Source organism: Erpetoichthys calabaricus, chromosome 7, assembly GCF_900747795.2.
Source record: "Erpetoichthys calabaricus chromosome 7, fErpCal1.3, whole genome shotgun sequence".
In the NCBI taxonomy this organism is placed as follows: Eukaryota; Metazoa; Chordata; class Cladistia; order Polypteriformes; family Polypteridae; genus Erpetoichthys; species Erpetoichthys calabaricus.
Window position 1 is genome coordinate 90,303,920 of NC_041400.2, and position 20,382 is coordinate 90,324,301.

A 20,382-nucleotide genomic window follows, 5' to 3' on the forward strand; every position below is an offset into this window, starting at 1 on the left:
AAACATGGGAGGGGAAAAAGCACAAGAAAAAAAAAAAAGTAACTGCTAATGAGGGCATCACTGGAAAGCCACCCTGTACTACTTGCCTACCTAATCAAGCTGTAACTGATTAGGTTATAATTACAGTGGGTATAGAAAAGAATCATCCCCATCAAAATATTCCCATTTTTTTTGCTTTACAGCCTTAAATGAAAACACACAAACCAGTATTTTTTCCAGCTTTACATACTCAATGCAATCTATAACATCCAAGTGAAAGATATCACACCTACAGTTCAGAAGAATTTTAAAAAATAAAAAACAAGAAATACTGAGATCAATCAAGGATCACCCCCCTCCTAAACAATATTTGTAAACTCAATCAGGTATAAGTAACCACCATTTCCATTGCAGACCATGGTTACTGGCTTCCACCTGTGATCAACTATAATCAGTGTAATTAGTGAAGCATAAAAACAGCTGTTCTGTTCTGCAACTGACAGCAAACAACGGACTATGGGTGGCAAGCCACTTTCAAAAGATCTCAGGGATGGAGTTGTGGACAGACATAAGGCAGGAGGTGGATACAAAAAAATCTCAAAGGCTTTATCAATCTCAAGGAGCACAGTAAAATCCATAATAAAGAAGTGGCAAGTGTTAGGTACTCCTAGGACCCTCCCTGGATCCGGCCGTCCCTCCAAACTGGATGGATGAGCAAGGAGGAAACTGGTAAGAGTGGCACCCAGAAGCCAATGGCCTCTTTGAAGGAGTTACAGGATTTTATGGTAAACAGTGGCCATTGTGTGCATGTGACAATTTCACAGGCGCTCCCAAGGAGGAAACTGGTAAGAGAGGCACCCAGAAGCCAATGGTCTCTTTGAAGGAGTTACAGGATTTTATGGTAAACAGTGGTCATTGTGTGCATGTGACAACAATTTCACAAGCGCTCCACAATTGTGGCTTGTTTGGGAGGGTCACAAGGAAAAAGCCACTTCTCAAGAAAGGCCACATTAAGGCTTGTTTGAGCTTTGCCAGAATGCACCTTGAAGATTCTGATGCCAAGAGGAAAAAAGGTCTTATGGTCAGATGAGACCACAATCGAACTATTTCGCCTCAATACCAAACAGTACACCTGGCGGAAATCCAAAGCAGCTCACCATCCACCACACACCTTACCTACAGTAAACCATCATGTTGTGGGGGTGTTTTTCTGCCGCAGGGCCTGGTGCTCTCGTTAGGGTAGAAGGAAAAATGGATGGGGCAAAATACCATCAAATTCCTGAGGAAAACCTGCTACCCTCTGTCAGAAAGTTGAAGATGGGCATAATGTTCACCTTTCAACACGACAACGACCCGAAGCACAAAGCAAAATTGACCACACAGTGGCTGTAGGAGAAAAAAGTGAATGTCCTCATGTGTCCCAGTCCTAAATCCCATTGAAAATCTGTGGAAAGATTTGAAGATAGCAGTCCACCAAAGCTCACCATCCAATTTGACCAAACTTGAACAGTTCTGTAAAGAAGAGTAGGCAAATACTGATAAGAGAAGTTTCCCAACAGGCTCAAGGCTGTCATTAAAGCAAAAGGTGGTTCAACAATATATATTGACATTTGGGTGATCCTTTATTAATCTCAGTATGTCTTGTTTTTTGATTTTTTATAATTTTTATAGGTTGCATTGAGTAAGTATAGCTGGGAAGAAATATTTTTTGTGTGTGTTTTCATTTAAGGCTGTAAAGCAAAAACAATGGGAATATTTTGATGGGGGTGAATCTTTTCTATACCCATTGTAAATATAAGGTACAGCTAAAAACTAAAATAATGGACTGATTTTAAAATTCCAAAAACATTATACACTTCACAAGGTTTACAAAATGTATTAACTAAAAAAGAACAGCTTTTACATGATAAGGCACTTTTAAAACTAAAATATTATCTTCCAATATTAAGAAGAAAACATCAAAACACAACTGTATTCTACAGACTTCAAATACATCTTAGGCCAGGTCAGGATAATTATAAAATAGTGTAAATCTGACTTGCTGTACACAGTTAAAAGATAAATAAGTAATAAAATAAATTTATTTTCTGAAATAACAGTCAGACATTTACCACATACTAAACACATTTTCAACATTATTTTATAAAGCCTTTTTCGCCAAATGGCAGTTAACAAATACCATCATGAACTGTTTTTCATTCCCTCAACAGAAATACGCTTCTTGAAACTTGATGCTTTAGCCCAGTGCCTGCTTCTTTGCTTCATTAGCCTTCATCAATGCCTTGATCGCTCTTGCCCTCATCTCTAGTTCAAGGAGTTCCAATTGCTGAACTGATGGCTGTAGTCCTGTTAAAGGTTTATTAGTGTCTAAGGCCTCAGCTGCAACTGCTACAGGCTCTACAGGTGGTGTTGATTTGGGGTCCACTTGATTGGGAACTGTTAAAGCCAGAATTTCATTTACACTCTTTTCAATATCCTTCTGTAGCTCTTTTTTGGGGTCTTGGTTTTGTATTTTTGCAGCTGCAGTATCACTTTCCTCTGTTATCTTCTCCTTTTCTTCAGTTTCTTCTTTATGTCCTTCTATATCACTGTCATATGTATCTGCATTAATACTGAGTGCATCACTTTCTTCCCCTGAAGCAGGTCCTTATACAAAAGAAAAAAAAAAACTAGTAAAGAGGGTCTAACATAGGACCATTTACAACAGAACTGCTGCGACAAATGTGCAATTTGTCCAAAAATAATCAAATTAAAATTTCATGAAATTGAGCTATAATGAACAAAAATATATGAAGTGCAATAATTCAGTTTATGTCAACAAAAATACATCAACAATCCATTGTATTGTAACAAGAATTGCTTGTAATATTACTTACTCAGCAAATAAACACAAATATCAACAAGTGATACTGTATGTGAAAATGGGATTTGAGAAAGATGATCCTTTCATACAAAAGGGGATTAAAGTGAAAAGGTATTCAGCATGACTTAATGATAACCCATGCTGTCTTAAATTAAAACATCAGAAACTGGAGTATAAATGGAGATTAGTAAAGTCGCACATTTACTAGTTTACATGGACTTAAAAGTACTATGTAAAATAAGAAAGGCATATTATGATTACTATTCCAGATCAATAGATGGAAATATAACCAACCCTCAAGTTTCACTTACAACAAACAACCTGACAAATAAAAAATGTAAACAGTTGAAGCAGTTATATTTAAAATTTATAACTTTAATAATTTGTTCTAATTCCTTGACACTAATAACAGATAATAATAATAATAATAACTTTACAGTATCAGATTACAAGTAATTATCCTATAGTTTTGCTAACAGTAGACCACAATGTCACCAACATGAAAATAAGAATTTCACTGTACTTTGTGCATGTGAGAATACTACTAATACTATTATTGGTACAACTACACTTAATTAAACTGACATTTCATTTCTAAAATTAAACCTACAACCTGTTCATTATTTGTGATAACTGCTCTGTTGAAAAACAAGGTTTCATCCGTCGACCAAGAAACACTGGACATAATTAATGTTCTAAATAATGAGAAACCAATTTCAGTCTTACTTTCTGTGTAAAGCTACAGAGGAAGTAGAAATCTTGGTAATTGCATCTTAAAAAATACAATCCTTATGAGAAATGTCTGTCTGGTTTTTAGTCCAGTCATTAAAAAACAGACTTAAATCCAACTGTGGATGACATTTTAATCTCCTCTTGTGACAGAAACCTCACCAACATTATACTTTTAGATTTAAGGGTGCTCTTGATGCTATTAACCAAAACATTCTAGTATAAAGGCTTGAGAATTTATTTTGACTGTCAGGCGCTGTATTTTGATTATATACTTACTTTTGTGAAATATTTTTAATTATATGCATTTTTTTTCTTTTAATATTTTATTTTCTAAATCCTGAAAAAGGTGATTATCTTGTAAAGGAACAACATGTTAAGAGCTTCCCTACCCTAAAATATGTCCTGCAATGTTTCCATATTTTAAGTAATTGGTGTATGACTAGGTTACTGGTGAACTGATGATAGTTAGCACTGAATGGAGCACAAAACAGGGAATATAAGGAAGATTTAGAGCAGGAATTGATTTCCATTGTAAGACAGGCTTGTGTGGAGTCATGAATTTCAGCAGATTTTCAAGATTTTATTGTGCGTACATTTGCTGCCCCGTAGTAAATTTGAAAGTTATGTAATGCCATACCACCTTATGCTTCAGATCTTTGTAGTGTCACCTTTTAAATGTGTAGATATTTTGAATTTCATATAATGATGTTATAATTGAGCCTAATTTCTTAAAAAATATTTTGTTTATCTTTATCAGGATACAAAAAGCAAATCAAAATGTATTTGTCACATACAAATTACACATAAGAATACAACATGTAGTGAAATGCTTAGTTGCTCAGCTCTAATGACAGTGTCTTGAATAAGAATATAAAGGGACGATAACAATAATACATGACATTATAAATAGTCAAAATCATTAATAAAATCGGAATATGTTATAAATAATAAATAACTAAATGAATAAATTAAATAACTTAAGATAACTTAATATAAGAGAGTTAACAGGATATAATGTAATTCTAGCCACTTTATCAAGATGAAGATGGACTGTGGGGAAGAAACTCCTCCTTTAGTCTCTCTGAACTAGACTTTAGGCAGCAGTAGCGTTTACTTCACCGCAACACAAGGAGGTCACTGTTCGGATGGCTGGTGTCACTGGTAATTTTCTTTGCCCTGGTTCGACATCGTTTGGTGTAGATTTCCTAGAAATAAGGAGTTACATACCCAGTAATATGTTCATCCTACGGCATCTCTCTTTTCAGGGTCTTGTGGTCCTGCTGTATGTTGTTTCCAAACCTGGCAGTAATCCTTACTGTCACAATATTTTGGATGACGGATGTGTAAATGTTCATCAATATCTGGGAGGGCAGCCTGAAGTCCCCGAGGCATCTAAGGTTGCAAATACGTTGTCGTGCCTTCTTCACCATAATGTTAATAAGCTTGGATCAGGTCATGTCCTCTGTGATGTGGACACAGAGGTATCTGAAACTATCCACCCTCTCCATCTGAGTGCTGTTAATACTGAAAGGACGGCAGTTATTCTATTGTTTTCTCCCAAAGTCCCCACTCAATTCCTTTAATTGCTGACACTCAGAAAGAAGTATACAGCTGTCCTGACTCCAGTGTTACAGACTCTCCACTTCATCCAGATAAGCCTGTCTATTGTCAATTGTAGATATTAAGGCTTGGGTGAATGCCTGGGGTAAAATTTTGCTTTCCTTAGCACTAATAAGCATTTTTATTAATAAAAAAGCCATCTTGATAAAAATGTTTTTAGAAAACAAAAAAATGGCTAGCCATCAAGGTTTGTAGTATTCCCAGTTTTGGGTAAGTTTATAGTATCCTGTATCTCTAAAAGTCCCAGAGGTTTTTCAAGTTCTTCCACACTTACAACATCAACCCTGTAGTATTTGTAATCTATCAAAAACACTCCTTAGGTTGTCTATAGTACACCCTATTTTTTTAACCAGTTATGTTGGTAATTTCAGTTATCATGTTGCAAAATTCTTGCTTGTGGATTCATGAATCTAAAATCCTATTGGTACTTTCTCTGAGTTCATAAAAATGATGTTGAGATTTAAAAATAAATTGTTCAGCTTCTCTTGTTGTCAAGAGAATTCTGATTGCAAAAATCAGTCCTTTATTAAAAAGAACCTTATCAGAAGATCTGGCATCTTAATGATCTATTCTGGAAATCTCTGATCAGTTCTAATGATTTCTTAGACTCTAGCTTGTTTTTGAGTAAGAGATATAAAATAATTTGCCCTCTTAAAACAGCCTTCATCATTTTCCAAAGAGCTCCCGTGGAAACAACTGAGGATACATTTGGCCTCCAAGAAATAATAAATTTGATTGGAGTTGAACTCTATAAGGTTTTCATCTTCTTACGACATGGTGTTAAGACACCAGTTAGAACACTAGAACAATGTAGACGAGAACAGGCCGTATCCCAACAAAGCTTGCCAGTCCTATCCACTTAAGCGAGTTGAGAGTATAAGCATCAATATAAGAGAAGAACGGTCGGAGGTGACAAGAGTGTTGTACTTACAAGATCGGATAGTGGGCAAGAAGTATTCAATGAAGAAATAATTCATTTTTGAGTAACGATGATGCATGGGTGAGAAGTAGTAATATTATCTTGAATTTGTATATAAAAATCTCCATTGATCTGATAGATTGTGATCCACAAAGAATTGACAAATTATCTTTGAAGTTTTAGATGTTACCGTACCTAATGTTGAAGGCCTAAACAAGTCTAGATTTCAAACACAATTAAAATCTACAGCCATTATTATTCAAGAGTGCTCATATTAGGAACTAGTGAAAATAAATACTTTCTTGTCACTATTAGGTGAATATATGTTTAAAAGAATTACTAGTTTAATACATTCCTGAAAACTTCAGTGTCAGACATTACATCTGTTGCTACAAATGGGATTGTCTAATGGATTAAAATTCCCACACCACTATTCTTTTTATTATAGCAGGAATTAAAGATTTGGTCAATCCAGCCTCTTTTCAGTCGAAATTGGTCCTCACTTATTAGGCAAGTCTTCTGTAAAAGAGCTATATTTGCCTTTAAGCCCATGAGATGGAAGAATACTTTTTTCTCTTCAGATTGTTATTGAGACTTTTGACATTCCAGCTTACAAATTTCAGTGACTGATCAGTGATATACTACTTCTGAGAATTACGGGATATTTTGTGATCTTAGGTAAAAGTGGTGTTTTTTCACTTTCCAGATTTTAGTTTTAACACTAATATCAAATACTTATTCATGGCAGTTATGGTCAGTGGCTATCACACAAATTGACATTTATAGCTGTGGGGGTAAAAGCAATACGAAAAACAACTTGCTATCCCCCCCACAAACAATTGGCCTCTCTAGATGAGGCTAAGATCAAATATCACAAAGTCCCTGTCCTCTAACATGTAAAACTCTGAAGACAGTACTTTGTCATTCTTGTATACAAATGCATAGTGTCTTCCACTGTTTTTTCTTCCCATTGCCTTTAGGAGTTGTATCTATACTATACTATACTATACTATCTTTAAAAGAGCTTTATATTATAAAATTAGCATATAACATATATAATATTATCTTAAAAATCTGAATGAAAAGAAAAAGATCAAGTGTATGATATTTTCACATTTTTAAATCAAACCAAAGCACTGAGATGTCGAACGTCTAAAGTGTGCACTGCATGATGCTTATAAAAAGTAATAAAGCCCAAGTTGACTTAAATATAAAGAATAAACGCCATTAATAACAAAGCTATTATGTTATGCGCTATCAACTGATGATTATATAATGCAAGAAATTTTTAAGTATTAATGAATAAATCATCTGCAGGAAAAGCAGGGGCAACCGACAAGCGTGGGAAATGCAAAATAGAAGCTACCAGTGGGAGCTGGATGATTAGCTCTAACGTATAAGACAAACATGTCAAAAAAAACTACTTTTTCTTTTAACTGGTCTGAAGTACCATTTCTTGGTTCGACAGAACATTTTATTTCAGTTTTAAAATATATATATATATGAATAAATAAATAAATACACATGCATGTTTTTTGTAAAGTAACTGTTTTAGTATTAGTAAATCATGTATAGGATTCTGGACTTTTATAAATGGAAAGCGAGTTCATAAAAATACATTAATACATTGACACTGAATTGAATATACATATATATTGGGCAGTACAAACTGAAATGAACCACAACTTCCAGCTAAAATATTTAAATAGTAAGTTAACCAATCAAAGAAATTGTATATGATGCTAGCTAGTACAAAAAGGTAAGAAACCCGGTAAAGTTAGAGTTTAATTTATTGAAATGTGGAAGTCTTAGTCATTGTCTGTTTGCACCTTTCAATGTTTCTATGTTAAAAGAGAGTCTATCCAAATATACAGAAGGTGATGGACTGCATTGAAGAGAGCATAATGTTTTGCCTAGGAGAGCATAATGTTACCAAAATTCCCATACTGTAGCACACCCTCCCACTCATGATGCAAGTCAATTTACAATAACAGCTAATACACTAACAGCAATAATATAGTGAAAGAAAACATATAAATCCTTTTAAAGTTGATAAAAACGTTAATTTGTATTTTTTTCTCTATTCATGTAAGAGTGTGCGCAGCAGAATGTGACTTTTGTAAATAGTTCAAATAATATGATTTTGTATATTCCAATTACAATGATTATTTCTTTTCCATTATTAGTTATTTCTATTGGTGTCTTTTGTATTTGTGACTGTGGCTAATAAGGAAGTAGTGCTGGTCACTAAACTTTCTGGAATTTTCTATTTATCTGCTGCACTCTGGGAATCGGTAGCTTATAATCATGCTAGTTTAAATTGGGAAAAGTGACTCAGGGTGAGGTACAAGTATAAGAGTGTTATAGAACCAAAACAATTGTTTTGAAATTTATCAGTTACCTGTAAAACCGTAAAAAATTGAGACAATTTAATGTAAAGATGGCTCTACGCTATGTCCCCATTCATAATTTCAACAGTAATATGTACTGTTGTAAAATGCACAAAATGACATTAACAGGGGTTACCAGAAAAATTTGTTCTCAAAAAGACTACACTTCACATTAAGTTCACATCAGCTGAAAAGCTTTTGAAGGACTGTACTCAACACCTCAAGCCTAAAATTGACCCTTTTAATGTCCACCAAATGCCATGAATTCTGAGTAATTCAAATGGCTGAGTCATATTTCATCTCTCAATTAAAAAGAAAGACCTGACATATGCTGCTGAAGCCATTTGCTGGAATTAATAGTTAAAAATCCCTCCAAGCACATGACACTAAAGAACATGTCACTGCTTTTTGAACTAGAAGGGTTATATACTTTTGCACTTAAGGATTCAAAGTTCACTGCTATATAAGCAAATTTCATTATTAATTTGCATTTATCTTTATATGTATGTATGTTATTCAGGTTATTTCCATTAAATATTTAAGTTATCTTTTTTTTATTTATCTAAGACGTGAAAAATAGAAATGTTCATATACTTCAAAGCAGCACTGTACTTCTATTTTTACCATAAGTTGACGGTTTAATTTTTAAATGCAGTTTGTGATGTCCACTATACTGGTATTTGCTTTTTAATTTACTTTAATAAGGGACATTTCCTACTGACAAATTCACAGCACTGTACACATTGACAAATACAAGTAAAATAATAATAACATAACCAATAACAACTGAAAACACCATGAACTACGCTACTGGTCAAAAGTTTTAGAACACTTCTGTTTTTTCATGTCTTAATGTTTCATGAAATTGAGGCATAGAAAAAAATAAGCAAACGTAAATAAAAAAAAATAATAAAAAAAAAAAGTCAAGGAATCATTGCAAATACAAATTGTATTCAAATTTTTGATTCAAAGTTGCCACCTTTTTGCTGATACAACAGCCAAACTGTGGCAACCCTTTTGCTTCAGAATTCCAGACACTGTATTCAAGTCACCAACTCTGCTTCCATCAAAAGAACCCTAGACCATCACATTCCTCCCCCATGTTTAAGAGTTGGTGTCACACACTGAGGAACCATCCTTTCACCAACTCAACAGTGTATAAACACCATAATGGTATTCATGCTCTGTCTCATTTAATTTGTTAATTGCTGTTTTCTTGCCATTATCACTGGAATTTACAACTTTCTACACACATAATTTAATTGCTGCAAAACATCAACAGGTTGTAACCTATGAATTTTTCCCAAAAGAAGGACCATTTGTAATATCCTGAAATTTCCTTTTTTCTGTTTTTGCTAACTTAAACTTTAAATTTAAACCTCTGACAGTTTACTGCTTACCTTTTCACCATTTTAGGCCATTCATTGCATTTCAACTGATTGAATTTGAAGAAACACTGGAAAAACTGAGGTGTTCTAAAATTTTTGACCGGTAGTGCATGTACAGAGCAAACTATTGTATTCTGGCTGGCATTACTGGAAAAACTCTGAGCTGAGCTATGGAAGCATTTGAGCAGAGTTGTATAATTAGGCTAAAAATAAGAGTTGACTGAGTTGCAAAATTCATGCAAACAGGACCAGGTTTTAAAGCCAGTCTCCTGCAACTGTAGGGAATCACAGTTGCAAAATACCACCATACCACCTGCTTTTGACCAAGTAGATTATATCAAAGATTTATTATACTACATACTCCCTCAAAACTACCAAAAATCCAAAAAAGTATAAACAGGAAAGAAAAACACATTTTTACAATCAGATTTGCTAGTCTGATACTGCACACGCAATTTTCTTTGGGAGGACTTTTGACATTGAAGGCAAGAAAATGCCTTAGCACACTAGCATTATTTTTTACGGACAGATTCCACACAAATGCCCAACTGCAACCACTTTTCAATATTAGAATACTGTGTATTTTATTTTAACTGTTTCCCTTCATTTAGAATAATCAACTTCAAGTTTAATATGAGATAAGAAAATCAAATTTCAACCAACAGAGATTGCATGTTCAAAGACTCTTTAACAAACACTTTTTAACTTTCAGTATGCCTCTCAGTAAGATACCTTGTTTATGTTCTTCATTTCCAACAGCCTGTTTGAATGAAGAAGTAGAATCCACTCTGTTATCCTGCCTGGGGAAAAATACAGTGTTATCAATAAGCAATACACTTAAATGTAAATGTGAAAGTATTCCGCGTTTAACAAATGATACACATCTACTTCCAATCTTTATTTTTGACTGAAAACTCAAATGTTCAAACAGACCACTTTTAGACACTAAATTGTGTGCTTGACAGCAGATACCTTCTTTTTAACAGACTTAAACAATCCTCACTGAAAATATTTTAGGATTTTTTTGTCCATTTCTTTCTCTTAACTCTACAGTTTCCTAGTCTCTTCTGATGACAAGCATTCCCAAATAATAAAGATATCACCACCACCACCACCACCACACATCACATTAGTTTTATGCAATACATGGAAACTTCCTCAAATTTCTGTCGATAATCTTTACTGTTTTAATGAAAACCTACTTCTAGTGATGGTACAGCTTTTATATTATATTATATTATACTAGCCAACCCGCGGCGTAGCATACGCCGCATAATTATGTATTGATGGGTGAACACTTCCTGAAAGACACAGTTGTCCAAATGGGGTTGGTTTTGAGGATACGACTGTAGGTGAATGAAAAGATGTAACTCTGGAGAGGGCAACATACAATACAGCGTTTTACACGCTGCATACAGGGATTCACATCGAAGTATAGACACTGCTAAGACCATGGAATACCCCTCGCAAACTGTTTTACACGCTGCATACAGCGATTCATATCCGCGACAAATTGTTTTACATGCTGCATACAGCGATTCACATCCTCGACAAATATGATTCTTCTTAGATGGTGCTGGCGCGTCCACCCTCACTCTCGAAGCATACACACTGCCTGGTCATGTGCCCACTCGCAAGAGCAACTAACAGAAACCCACCCACCAACTGTAAGACCATGGGATACCCCTCGCAAACTGTTCTACACGGCGCATACAGCGATTCTCATCTGCGACAAACTGTTTTACACGCTGCATACAGCGATTCTTATCTGCGACAAACTGTTTTACACGCTGCATACAGCGATTCACATCCGCGACAAACAAACTGTTTTACATGCTGCATACAGCGATTCACATCCGTGACAAACATGCCTCTTCTTAGATAGTCCTGCCACGTCCACCCTCGTTGTCGAAGCATACACACCTCCTGGTCATGTGCCCGCTCGCAAGAGAAACTCACAGAGACCCGCCCACCAACTCCAAGACCATGGCGTGTAAAACAGTTTGCGATGGTGGACGCGGTCGTGCGTCATAACCGAAAAGAATACACTGGAACCTTGGTTCACGACCATAATTCGTTCCAAAACTCTGGTCGTAAACCAATTTGGTCGTGAACCGATGCAATTTCTCCCATAGGATTGTATGCAAATACAATTAATTAGTTCCAGACTGTACAAACTGTATGTAAATATATATTTTAAGTTTTTAAGCACAAATATAGTTAAGTAAACCATAGAATGCACAGCGTAATAGTAAACTAAATGTAAAAACATTGAATAACACTGAGAAAACCTTGAACAACAGAGAAAACTAACACTGCAATAGTTTGCGCTATAGCAGTACCAACCGCTGGCTAAAAACACTTTTTTTTTTTTTTTTTAATGAGTTTTAAGCACAACAAAAAAAATGAACATTTGAAACAATCCGTAATTTAATAAACCACCAAGAAAAGTAACATTGCAATAATGCACACTACAAACCGATCGCTGTAAACAGAAGTGAAAACAAAATCAAGCCCAGTGCATTCTTTAACTGCCTTCCTACCTTATGAGTCCAGCCCCCTCTCTCTCCCGCTGCCTGTGTGTGTGCGTCTGTCTCTCTCTCGCGCTGCCTGTGTGTGTGTGTGCGTCTGTCTCTCTCTGGCGCTGCCTGTGTGTGTGCGTCTGTCTCTCTCTGGCGCTGCCTGTGTGTGTGCGCGCGGCTCTCTCTCTCTCTGGCGCTGCCTGTGTGTGTGCGCGCGGCTCGCTCTCTCTCTCTCTGGCGCTGCCAGTGTGTGCGCGCGGCTCTCTCTCTCTGGCGCTGCCAGTGTGTGCGCGCGGCTCTCTCTCTCTGGCGCTGCCAGTGTGTGCGCGCGGCTCTCTCTCTCTGGCGCTGCCAGTGTGTGCGCGCGGCTCTCTCTCTCTCTGGCGCTGCCAGTGTGTGCGCGCGGCTCTCTCTCTCTCTGGCGCTGCCAGTGTGTGCGCGCGGCTCTCTCTCTCTCTGGCGCTGCCAGTGTGCCTCTGTCTCTCTCTGGCGCTGCCTGTGTGTGTGCCTCTGTCTCTCTCTGGCGCTGCCTGTGTGTGTGCCTCTGTCTCTCTCTGGCGCTGCCTGTGTGTGTGCCTCTGTCTCTCTCTGGCGCTGCCTGTGTGTGTGCCTCTGTCTCTCTCTGGCGCTGCCTGTGTGTGTGCCTCTGTCTCTCTCTGACGCTGCCTGTGTGTGTGCCTCTGTCTCTCTCTGGCGCTGCCTGTGTGTGTGCCTCTGTCTCTCTCTGGCGCTGCCTGTGTGTGTGCCTCTGTCTCTCTCTCTCGCGCTGCCTCTGTGTGAACCGAGGTTCCACTGAGGTTGACTAATGAAAAGTCAACGTGGCTCAGAGGTGCATGTGGAGTGTAGCAGAGACGAACGTGAATGACGCCCAGTGTTGTGAGTTGCTGCGTCCGAGTTGGTGGGCGTGGCTCTGCGAGTTGTCGTCATATACAAATGGTCTTACAGTTGGTGGGCGTGGCGTGCTTTCCATGGGTGGCTACTTGTCGGCGGCTTAGTGAATTATATATATAGATTGTGAGAGCTTCACCCTTTTCCTAATCTGTGCATTTTATCACTTTACATTTCACAATTTTGGGTTTTCTTTTGTCCTCATTTCATACATGTCCTTCATATTTATTGTGTGACAATTGATAAATGAAATTGAGTTTTAACAAAGTAAATGTGACACTGACTTGATGTCACTGCTGTATAAACAAAGGAAGCTGATAAGGCAATTATATCCCCGTTACAAAAATGAATATCATAGTTGAAACCTTTAGGATTTATATTCTTTGTTGGGGATTTTGAAAGCTGATGTACAGTGACCATAGGCTAAATCCTCAAACTGGACACTGTCTTTGTAGAGTTTTAAAGTTTCCCAATTGAATTACAGGTTTAAAATCACTACTCCCTCTGGAAATACTGGTACCACCTTAAAAGCCAACAGGTTCCACTTCTAATAGACTGTAAAAGGAAATGTGTAACTGCAATACCCAGGATGGTAAAATTGGGAAACTAAATGCAGTTGGTGGGGATTGAAGAACACTATGTGATTCTGGTCAAAAGACAAGTTTTATGAGAAAAGATTTCTTCCAGCATGTTTTTATAGAAAAAATGAAGACCCCAAGAGAAATGTTTTTGTCAGCAGACAAACAAAAATGAAAGGTAAGTGGATGTGATGGTATGAGGATGTTTAATGTGAATAAAAGCCTTTTCTACGTTCTTGGTTCAAATACAAGGTAAAATGGCATCTGCATATGCATATTATGACATGTATAATCCGCATGTGAACTTGAACTTCATTGCTAGGCAACATAGTTGCTAGGAAATTCTCTTGGTGTTACATCTATACACTAACAATATACACAGTATTAAACAATACAATACACAATACATGACACCATCACAACATTAGATCCAGTAAATATAGACATATATAACAATATACAGTACCCACCTAGTAATATATTAAATTCTATATACAATAAGCATAAAATAACTATAACTAGAAATTAGGAGAAAATAGTGATGAATCAGAAATTGTGTTTAACCATAGTGACTGTAGCATTTGTGTGTGTGTTCTCCCCACGATGGACTGGAACCCTGTCCAGGGTTTGTTCCAGCCGTGCACCCCTCCAGGACTCTGTTAAGGGCAAACAGGTTAGAAAATGACACGACATGACATAGTGAGTGCAGTAGGAAATAAACCATCTCTATGTCTAGTAGTTCTTGCCTTTTTTCAAGTTTCCTCAAAGGTAATAACTGAAAAAGATAGTTGCCTGGGTGTGTGTAGTCTTTGCGTATGTTGCTGGAACCTGTGATGTACAAAGGACGTTAATGGAGTCCCATTTCAGGCCTACAATCTTTTCTGCTGTCCAAATAACAAACCAGTTTATATTTTGAATGAGCAGATATACTGCCATACCACACTGTTAAAGAGAAAGTGAGGATGCTTTTCAATGACGATTCTATAAAGCTGTACCAGCACTAAGTTAAACAGGTTAAACCTTCTAAGATGACAGAGTAAAAAAGTGAGTGAGTTGTGCCAAGAAATTTAAACAATTCTACGCTGTTGACAGTGACATCATTAATAACTAGGGAACTAGAAGGTGAAGAGTGTCTTCTAAAATCCACAATCATTTCTGCTGTTTTCAAGGGATTCAAGTTAAGACTGCCAAGGGTACACCAACTGGGCCACTCAATCCACCTCCCTCTGATAACGCTTGTCATGCTGTCTGTGATCAGGCCATCAACAAATTTCAGCAGTTTAGCAGATGAGTCACTGGAGGTGCAGTCATTGGTGTAGAGAGAGAAAAGGAAAGGCGACATAACACAGCCCTGAGTGCACTCATCTGCTCAAGGTCAGGGGGACTGACTGATATTCACCCATGATAAGGAAAATGACAATTCCTTTCAATATAAAAAGAATTCAGACTGGTAATAACTTTTAAAAAAGTTAACTATGGCATATATTAATTGAACTGCTTTGCTCTTAATCACTGCACATTAGCCCAAACATACATATTCTTAGCCACAGTAATACCTATAGTTATTAAAATTTCAGATCAGAATTTGGCAAAATCTGAACTTTTACCCAAAAACTGCAAGCTGTTGTGATTAAATAAAATTCTTACATGTAACAGGTTTAAACAGGAAACATCAATGTTTACTGTAAAAAAATACTTACTGTGTTTCTGTGTCAGTTTTCCTCATTTGTACTCCTTTCTCATCATCTTTAATCTCAGCAGATGGAGGCAAATCTTCACCTTAACATGTAAAGAAAAAGAAAACATAAATTCTGATTGTAAAAATGAAAAGTATAATTTAATATGCCTACTATTAAGAAACATAAAATGCATTTTAAAAGACTGTCCATGTACAGTCTGCATACTGTAACCATACCTTATGTGGGTTTTCCACCTGGTTGTCCAGTATTTGTTCCACACCCCCAAAGACATTTCTGTAATTTTGAGTGTGGGTCCGTGTGTGAGTGGGCTATGTGGCAGATACTGTCAAGATTGCCTCTAGACATCAGCCTCCCTGAATGGGTTTAAGCAAGTTTGAGAATGTCATGTCATTTTAATACAGTAATCCCTCCTCCATCGCGGGGGATGCGTTCCAGAGCCACCCGCGAAATAAGAAAATCCGCGAAGTAGAAACCATATGTTTATATGGTTATTTTTATATTGTCATGCTTGGGTCACAGATTTGCGCAGAAACACAGGAGGTTGTAGAGAGACAGGAACGTTATTCAAACACTGCAAACAAACATTTATCTCTTTTTCAAAAGTTTAAACTGTGCTCCATGACAAGACAGAGATGACAGTTCAGTCTCACAGTTAAAAGAATGCAAACATATCTTCCTCTTCAAAGGAGCAAACAAATCAATAGGGCTGTTTGCTTTTAAGTATGCAAAGCACCGCGGCACAAAGCTGTTGAAGGTGGCAGCTCACACCCCCTCCGTCAGGAGCAGAGAGAGAGAGAGAGAGAGAGAGAGAGAGAGAGAGAGAGAGAGAGAGAGAGAGAGAGACAGATAAAAAAATCAATACGTGCCCTTCGTGCTTTTAAGTATGCGAAGCACCGTGCTGCATGTTGCTTCACGAAGCAGCTGCACAGAAGGTAGCCAACGTGAAGATAATCTTTCAGCATTTTTAGACGAGCGTCCGTATCGTCTAGGTGTGCGAACAGCCCCCCTGCTCAATCCCCCTACGTCAGGATCAGAAAAAGTCAGCGCAAGAGAGAGAGAGAGAAAAGTAAGCTGGGTAGCTTCTCAGCCATCTGCCAATAGCGTCCCTTGTATGAAATCAACTGGGCAAACCAACTGAGGAAGCATGTACCAGAAATTAAAAGACCCATTGTCCGCAGAAATCCGCGAACCAGCAAAAAATCAGCGATATATATTTAAATATGCTTACATATAAAATCCGCGATAGAGTGAAGCCGCGAAAGGCGAAGCGCGATATAGCGAGGGATCACTGTACTGAGAAAAAAAAAAAAAAAAACACTTTACTATTATAATGGCTAAAGGGTATGTTTTTTTTAGATTATCCTACCTAGCATGTAATGTAAACGGGACAGATGCTGGCTCCCCTCAACCCTGAACCAGTTAACCTAGTTAGAAAATGATTGGACTAATCCAATTATGGTATCAATGCACATCAAATGCATTTGTCTACTATACACTGTGGAATACAAAGTAAATACAGTGCATCCGGAAAGTATTCACAGCGCATCACTTTTTCCACATTTTGTTATGTTACAGCCTTATTTCAAAATGGATTAAATTCATTTTTTCCTCAGAATTCTACACACAACACCCCATAATGACAACGTGAAAAAAGTTTACTTGAGATTTTTGCAAATTTATTAAAAATAAAAAAATTGAGAAAGCACATGTACATAAGTATTCACAGCCTTCGCCATGAAGCTCAAAACTGAGCTCAGGTGCATCCTGTTTCCCCTGATCATCCTTGAGATGTTTCTGCAGCTTAATTGGAGTCCACCTGTGGTAAATTCAGTTGATTGGACATGATTTGGAAAGGCACACACCTGTCTATACAAGGTCCCACAGTTGACAGTTCATGTCAGAGCACAAACCAAGCATGAAGTCAAAGGAATTGTCTGTAGACCACTGAGACAGAATTGTCTCAAGGCACAAATCTGGGGAAGGTTACAGAAAAATTTCTGCTGCTTTGAAGGTCCCAATGAACACAGTGGCCTCCATCATCTGTAAGTGGAAGAAGTTCGAAACCACCAGGACTCTTCCTAGAATTGGCCGGCCATCTAAACTGAGCGATTGGGGGAGAAGGGCCTTAGTCAGGGAGGTGACCAAGAACCTGATGGTCAATCTGTCAGAGCTCTAGAGGTCCTCTGTGGAGAGAGTAGAACCTTCCAGAAGGCCAACCGTCTCTGCAGCAATCCACCAATCAGGCCTGTATGGTAGAGTGGCCAGACGGAACCCACTCCTTAGTAAAAGGCACATGGCAGCCCGCCTGGAGTTTGCCAAAAGGCACTTGAAGGATTCTCAGACTATGAGAAAGAAAATTCTCTGGTCTGATGAGACAACGATTGAAGTCTTTGGTGTGACTGCCAGGCGTCACGTTTGGAGGAAACCAGGCACCGCTCATCACCAGGCCAAAACCATCCCTACAGTGAAGCATGGTGGTGGCAGCATCATGCTGTGGGGATGTTTTTCAGCAGCAGGGACTGGGAGACTAGTCAGGATGAAGGGAAAGATGACTGCAGCAATGTACAGAGACATCCTGGATGAAAACCTGCTCCAGAGAGCTCTTGACCTCAGACTGGGGCGAAGGTTCATCTTTCAGCAGGACAACGACCCTAAGCACACAGCCAAGATATCAAAGGACTGGCTTCAGGACAACTCTGTGAATGTCCTTGAGTGGCCCAGCCAGAGCCCAGACTTGAATCTGATTGAACAGCTCTGGAGAGATCTTAAAATGGCTGTGCACCGACGCTTCCCATCCAACCTGATGGAGCTTGAGAGGTGCTTTAAAGAGGAGTGGGCGAAACTGGCCAAGGATAGGTGTGCCAAGCTTGTGGCATCATATTCAAAAAGACTTGAGGCTGTAATTGCTGCTAAAGGTGCATCGACAAAGTATTGAGCAAAGGCTGTGAATACTTATGTACATGCGATTTCTCAGTTTTTTTATTTTTAATAAATTTGCAAAAACCTCAAGTAAACTTTTTTCACATTGTCATTATGGGGTGTTGTATGTAGAATTCTGAGGAAAAAAATGAATTTAATCCATTTTGGAATAAGGCTGTAACATAACAAAATGTGGAAAAAGTGATGCGTTGTGAATAATTTCCGGATGCACTGTATATCTCTTTGGAATGAAAGATTGAAAAGCTGTTCAGAAACTCATTGACATCACCTACAACAGAGCTTTATCTAGGTTGGCAAGAATGTAAAAGACTCCTATGCTAACTTTCACTACAGTACATTCAAGGACATACTGCAATACAATAAAACATACAACAGCATTATATATAACTGGGAACTAAAACAACTGTGGAGAGCTAACACGCAGAAACTCCATATCTGACTAATGGTCATTAAAAAAGAAAAGACTAAAAACCAGTATGTCCTGAAACATACAGGATTGTAGGCCCATTTCCTCAAAAAAGTCAAGCACAAAAAATACACAAAACAATGTTTCCTCTATATGCCTGTATACATATTAATTTATATACAGTAATCGCGGGGGTTGCGTTCCAGAGCCACCCGCGAAATAAGAAAATCCGCGAAGTAGAAACCATATATTTATATGGTTATTTTTATATTGTCATGCTTGGGTGACAGATTTGCGCAGAAACACAGGAGGCTGTAGAGAGACAGGAACGTTATTCAAACACTGCAAACAAACATTTGTCTCTTTTTCAAAAGTTTAAACTGTGCTCCATGACAAGACAGAGATGACAGTTCTGTCTCACAATTAAAAGAATGCAAACATATCTTCCTCTTCAAAGGAGTGCGTGTCAGGAGCACAGACTGTCACATAGATAGAGAAAACAATCTCTAGCAAACAAATCAATAGGGCTGTTTGGCTTTTAAGTATGCGAAGCACCGCGGCACAAAGCTGTTGAAGGCGGCAGCTCACACCCCCTCCGTCAGAAGCAGGGAGAGATAGAGAGAGACAGAGTTTGTTTTTCAGTCAAAAATCAATATGTGCCCTTCGAGCTTTTAAGTATGCGAAGCACCGTGCAGCATGTCGTTTCAGGAAGCAGCTGCACAAAAGATAGCAACGTGAAGGTAATCTTTCAGCATTTTTAGACGAGCGTCCATATCGTCTAGGTGTGCGAACAGCCCCCCTGCTCAATCCCCATACGTCAGGATCAGAGAAAGTCAGCGCAAGAGAGTGAGAAAAGTAAGCAATCTAGCTTCTCAGCCATCTGCCAATAGCGTCCCTTGTATGAAATCAACTGGGCAAACCAACTGAGGAAGCATGTACCAGAAATTAAAAGACCCATTGTCCGCAGAAATCCGCGAACCAGCAAAAAATCTGCGATATATATTTAAATATGCTTACATATAAAATCCGCGATGGAGTGAAGCCGCGAAAGGCGAAGCGCGATATAGCGAGGGATCACTGTACTAGTCTTTAGCTTTTTAATTTAAGAGAACATGTGATTTCAACAACACATGGTGAACATTTAACTTTACTATTATTTGAAGAGGTGATGCTTTAATTAAAGCTTCCTTCACATATAAATTGCATTTGTGTTAGCCGATTCACTATATTAGTACAATCCCTGGCAAAAATTATGGCATCACTATTCTTGAAGGATGTTCATTCAGCTGTTTTAATTTGCTGCAAAAAAAAAAAAAAAAAAAATCACAGATATGTCACAAAACTGTTTTATTTAAAAGCTGAAAACTCTGGCATGAAAAAAATGAAATTGCTGTAATTAATGCAATTTTTTTTTGTTCAGTCCAAGTAGAGGAAACCTTATGGAATCACTCAATGAT

General features: G+C 37.8%; 1 protein-coding gene across 1 annotated transcript in view; it reads right to left on the reverse strand.

Annotated features, from left to right (window-relative positions):
• Positions 1–2,042: 2,042 nt before the first annotated feature.
• LOC114654550 (caspase activity and apoptosis inhibitor 1) overlaps positions 2,043–20,382 on the reverse strand; it is a 51,699-nt gene continuing 33,359 nt past the window's right edge. Inside the window, exons 4-6 of the mRNA XM_028805164.2 lie at positions 15,580–15,658; positions 10,624–10,691; positions 2,043–2,625 (exon numbers count right to left, since the gene is read on the reverse strand). Of these exons, the coding sequence (XP_028660997.1) occupies positions 2,216–2,625; positions 10,624–10,691; positions 15,580–15,658 (557 nt within the window). The 3' untranslated portion in view covers positions 2,043–2,215. The remainder of the gene's footprint in view (positions 2,626–10,623; positions 10,692–15,579; positions 15,659–20,382) is intronic.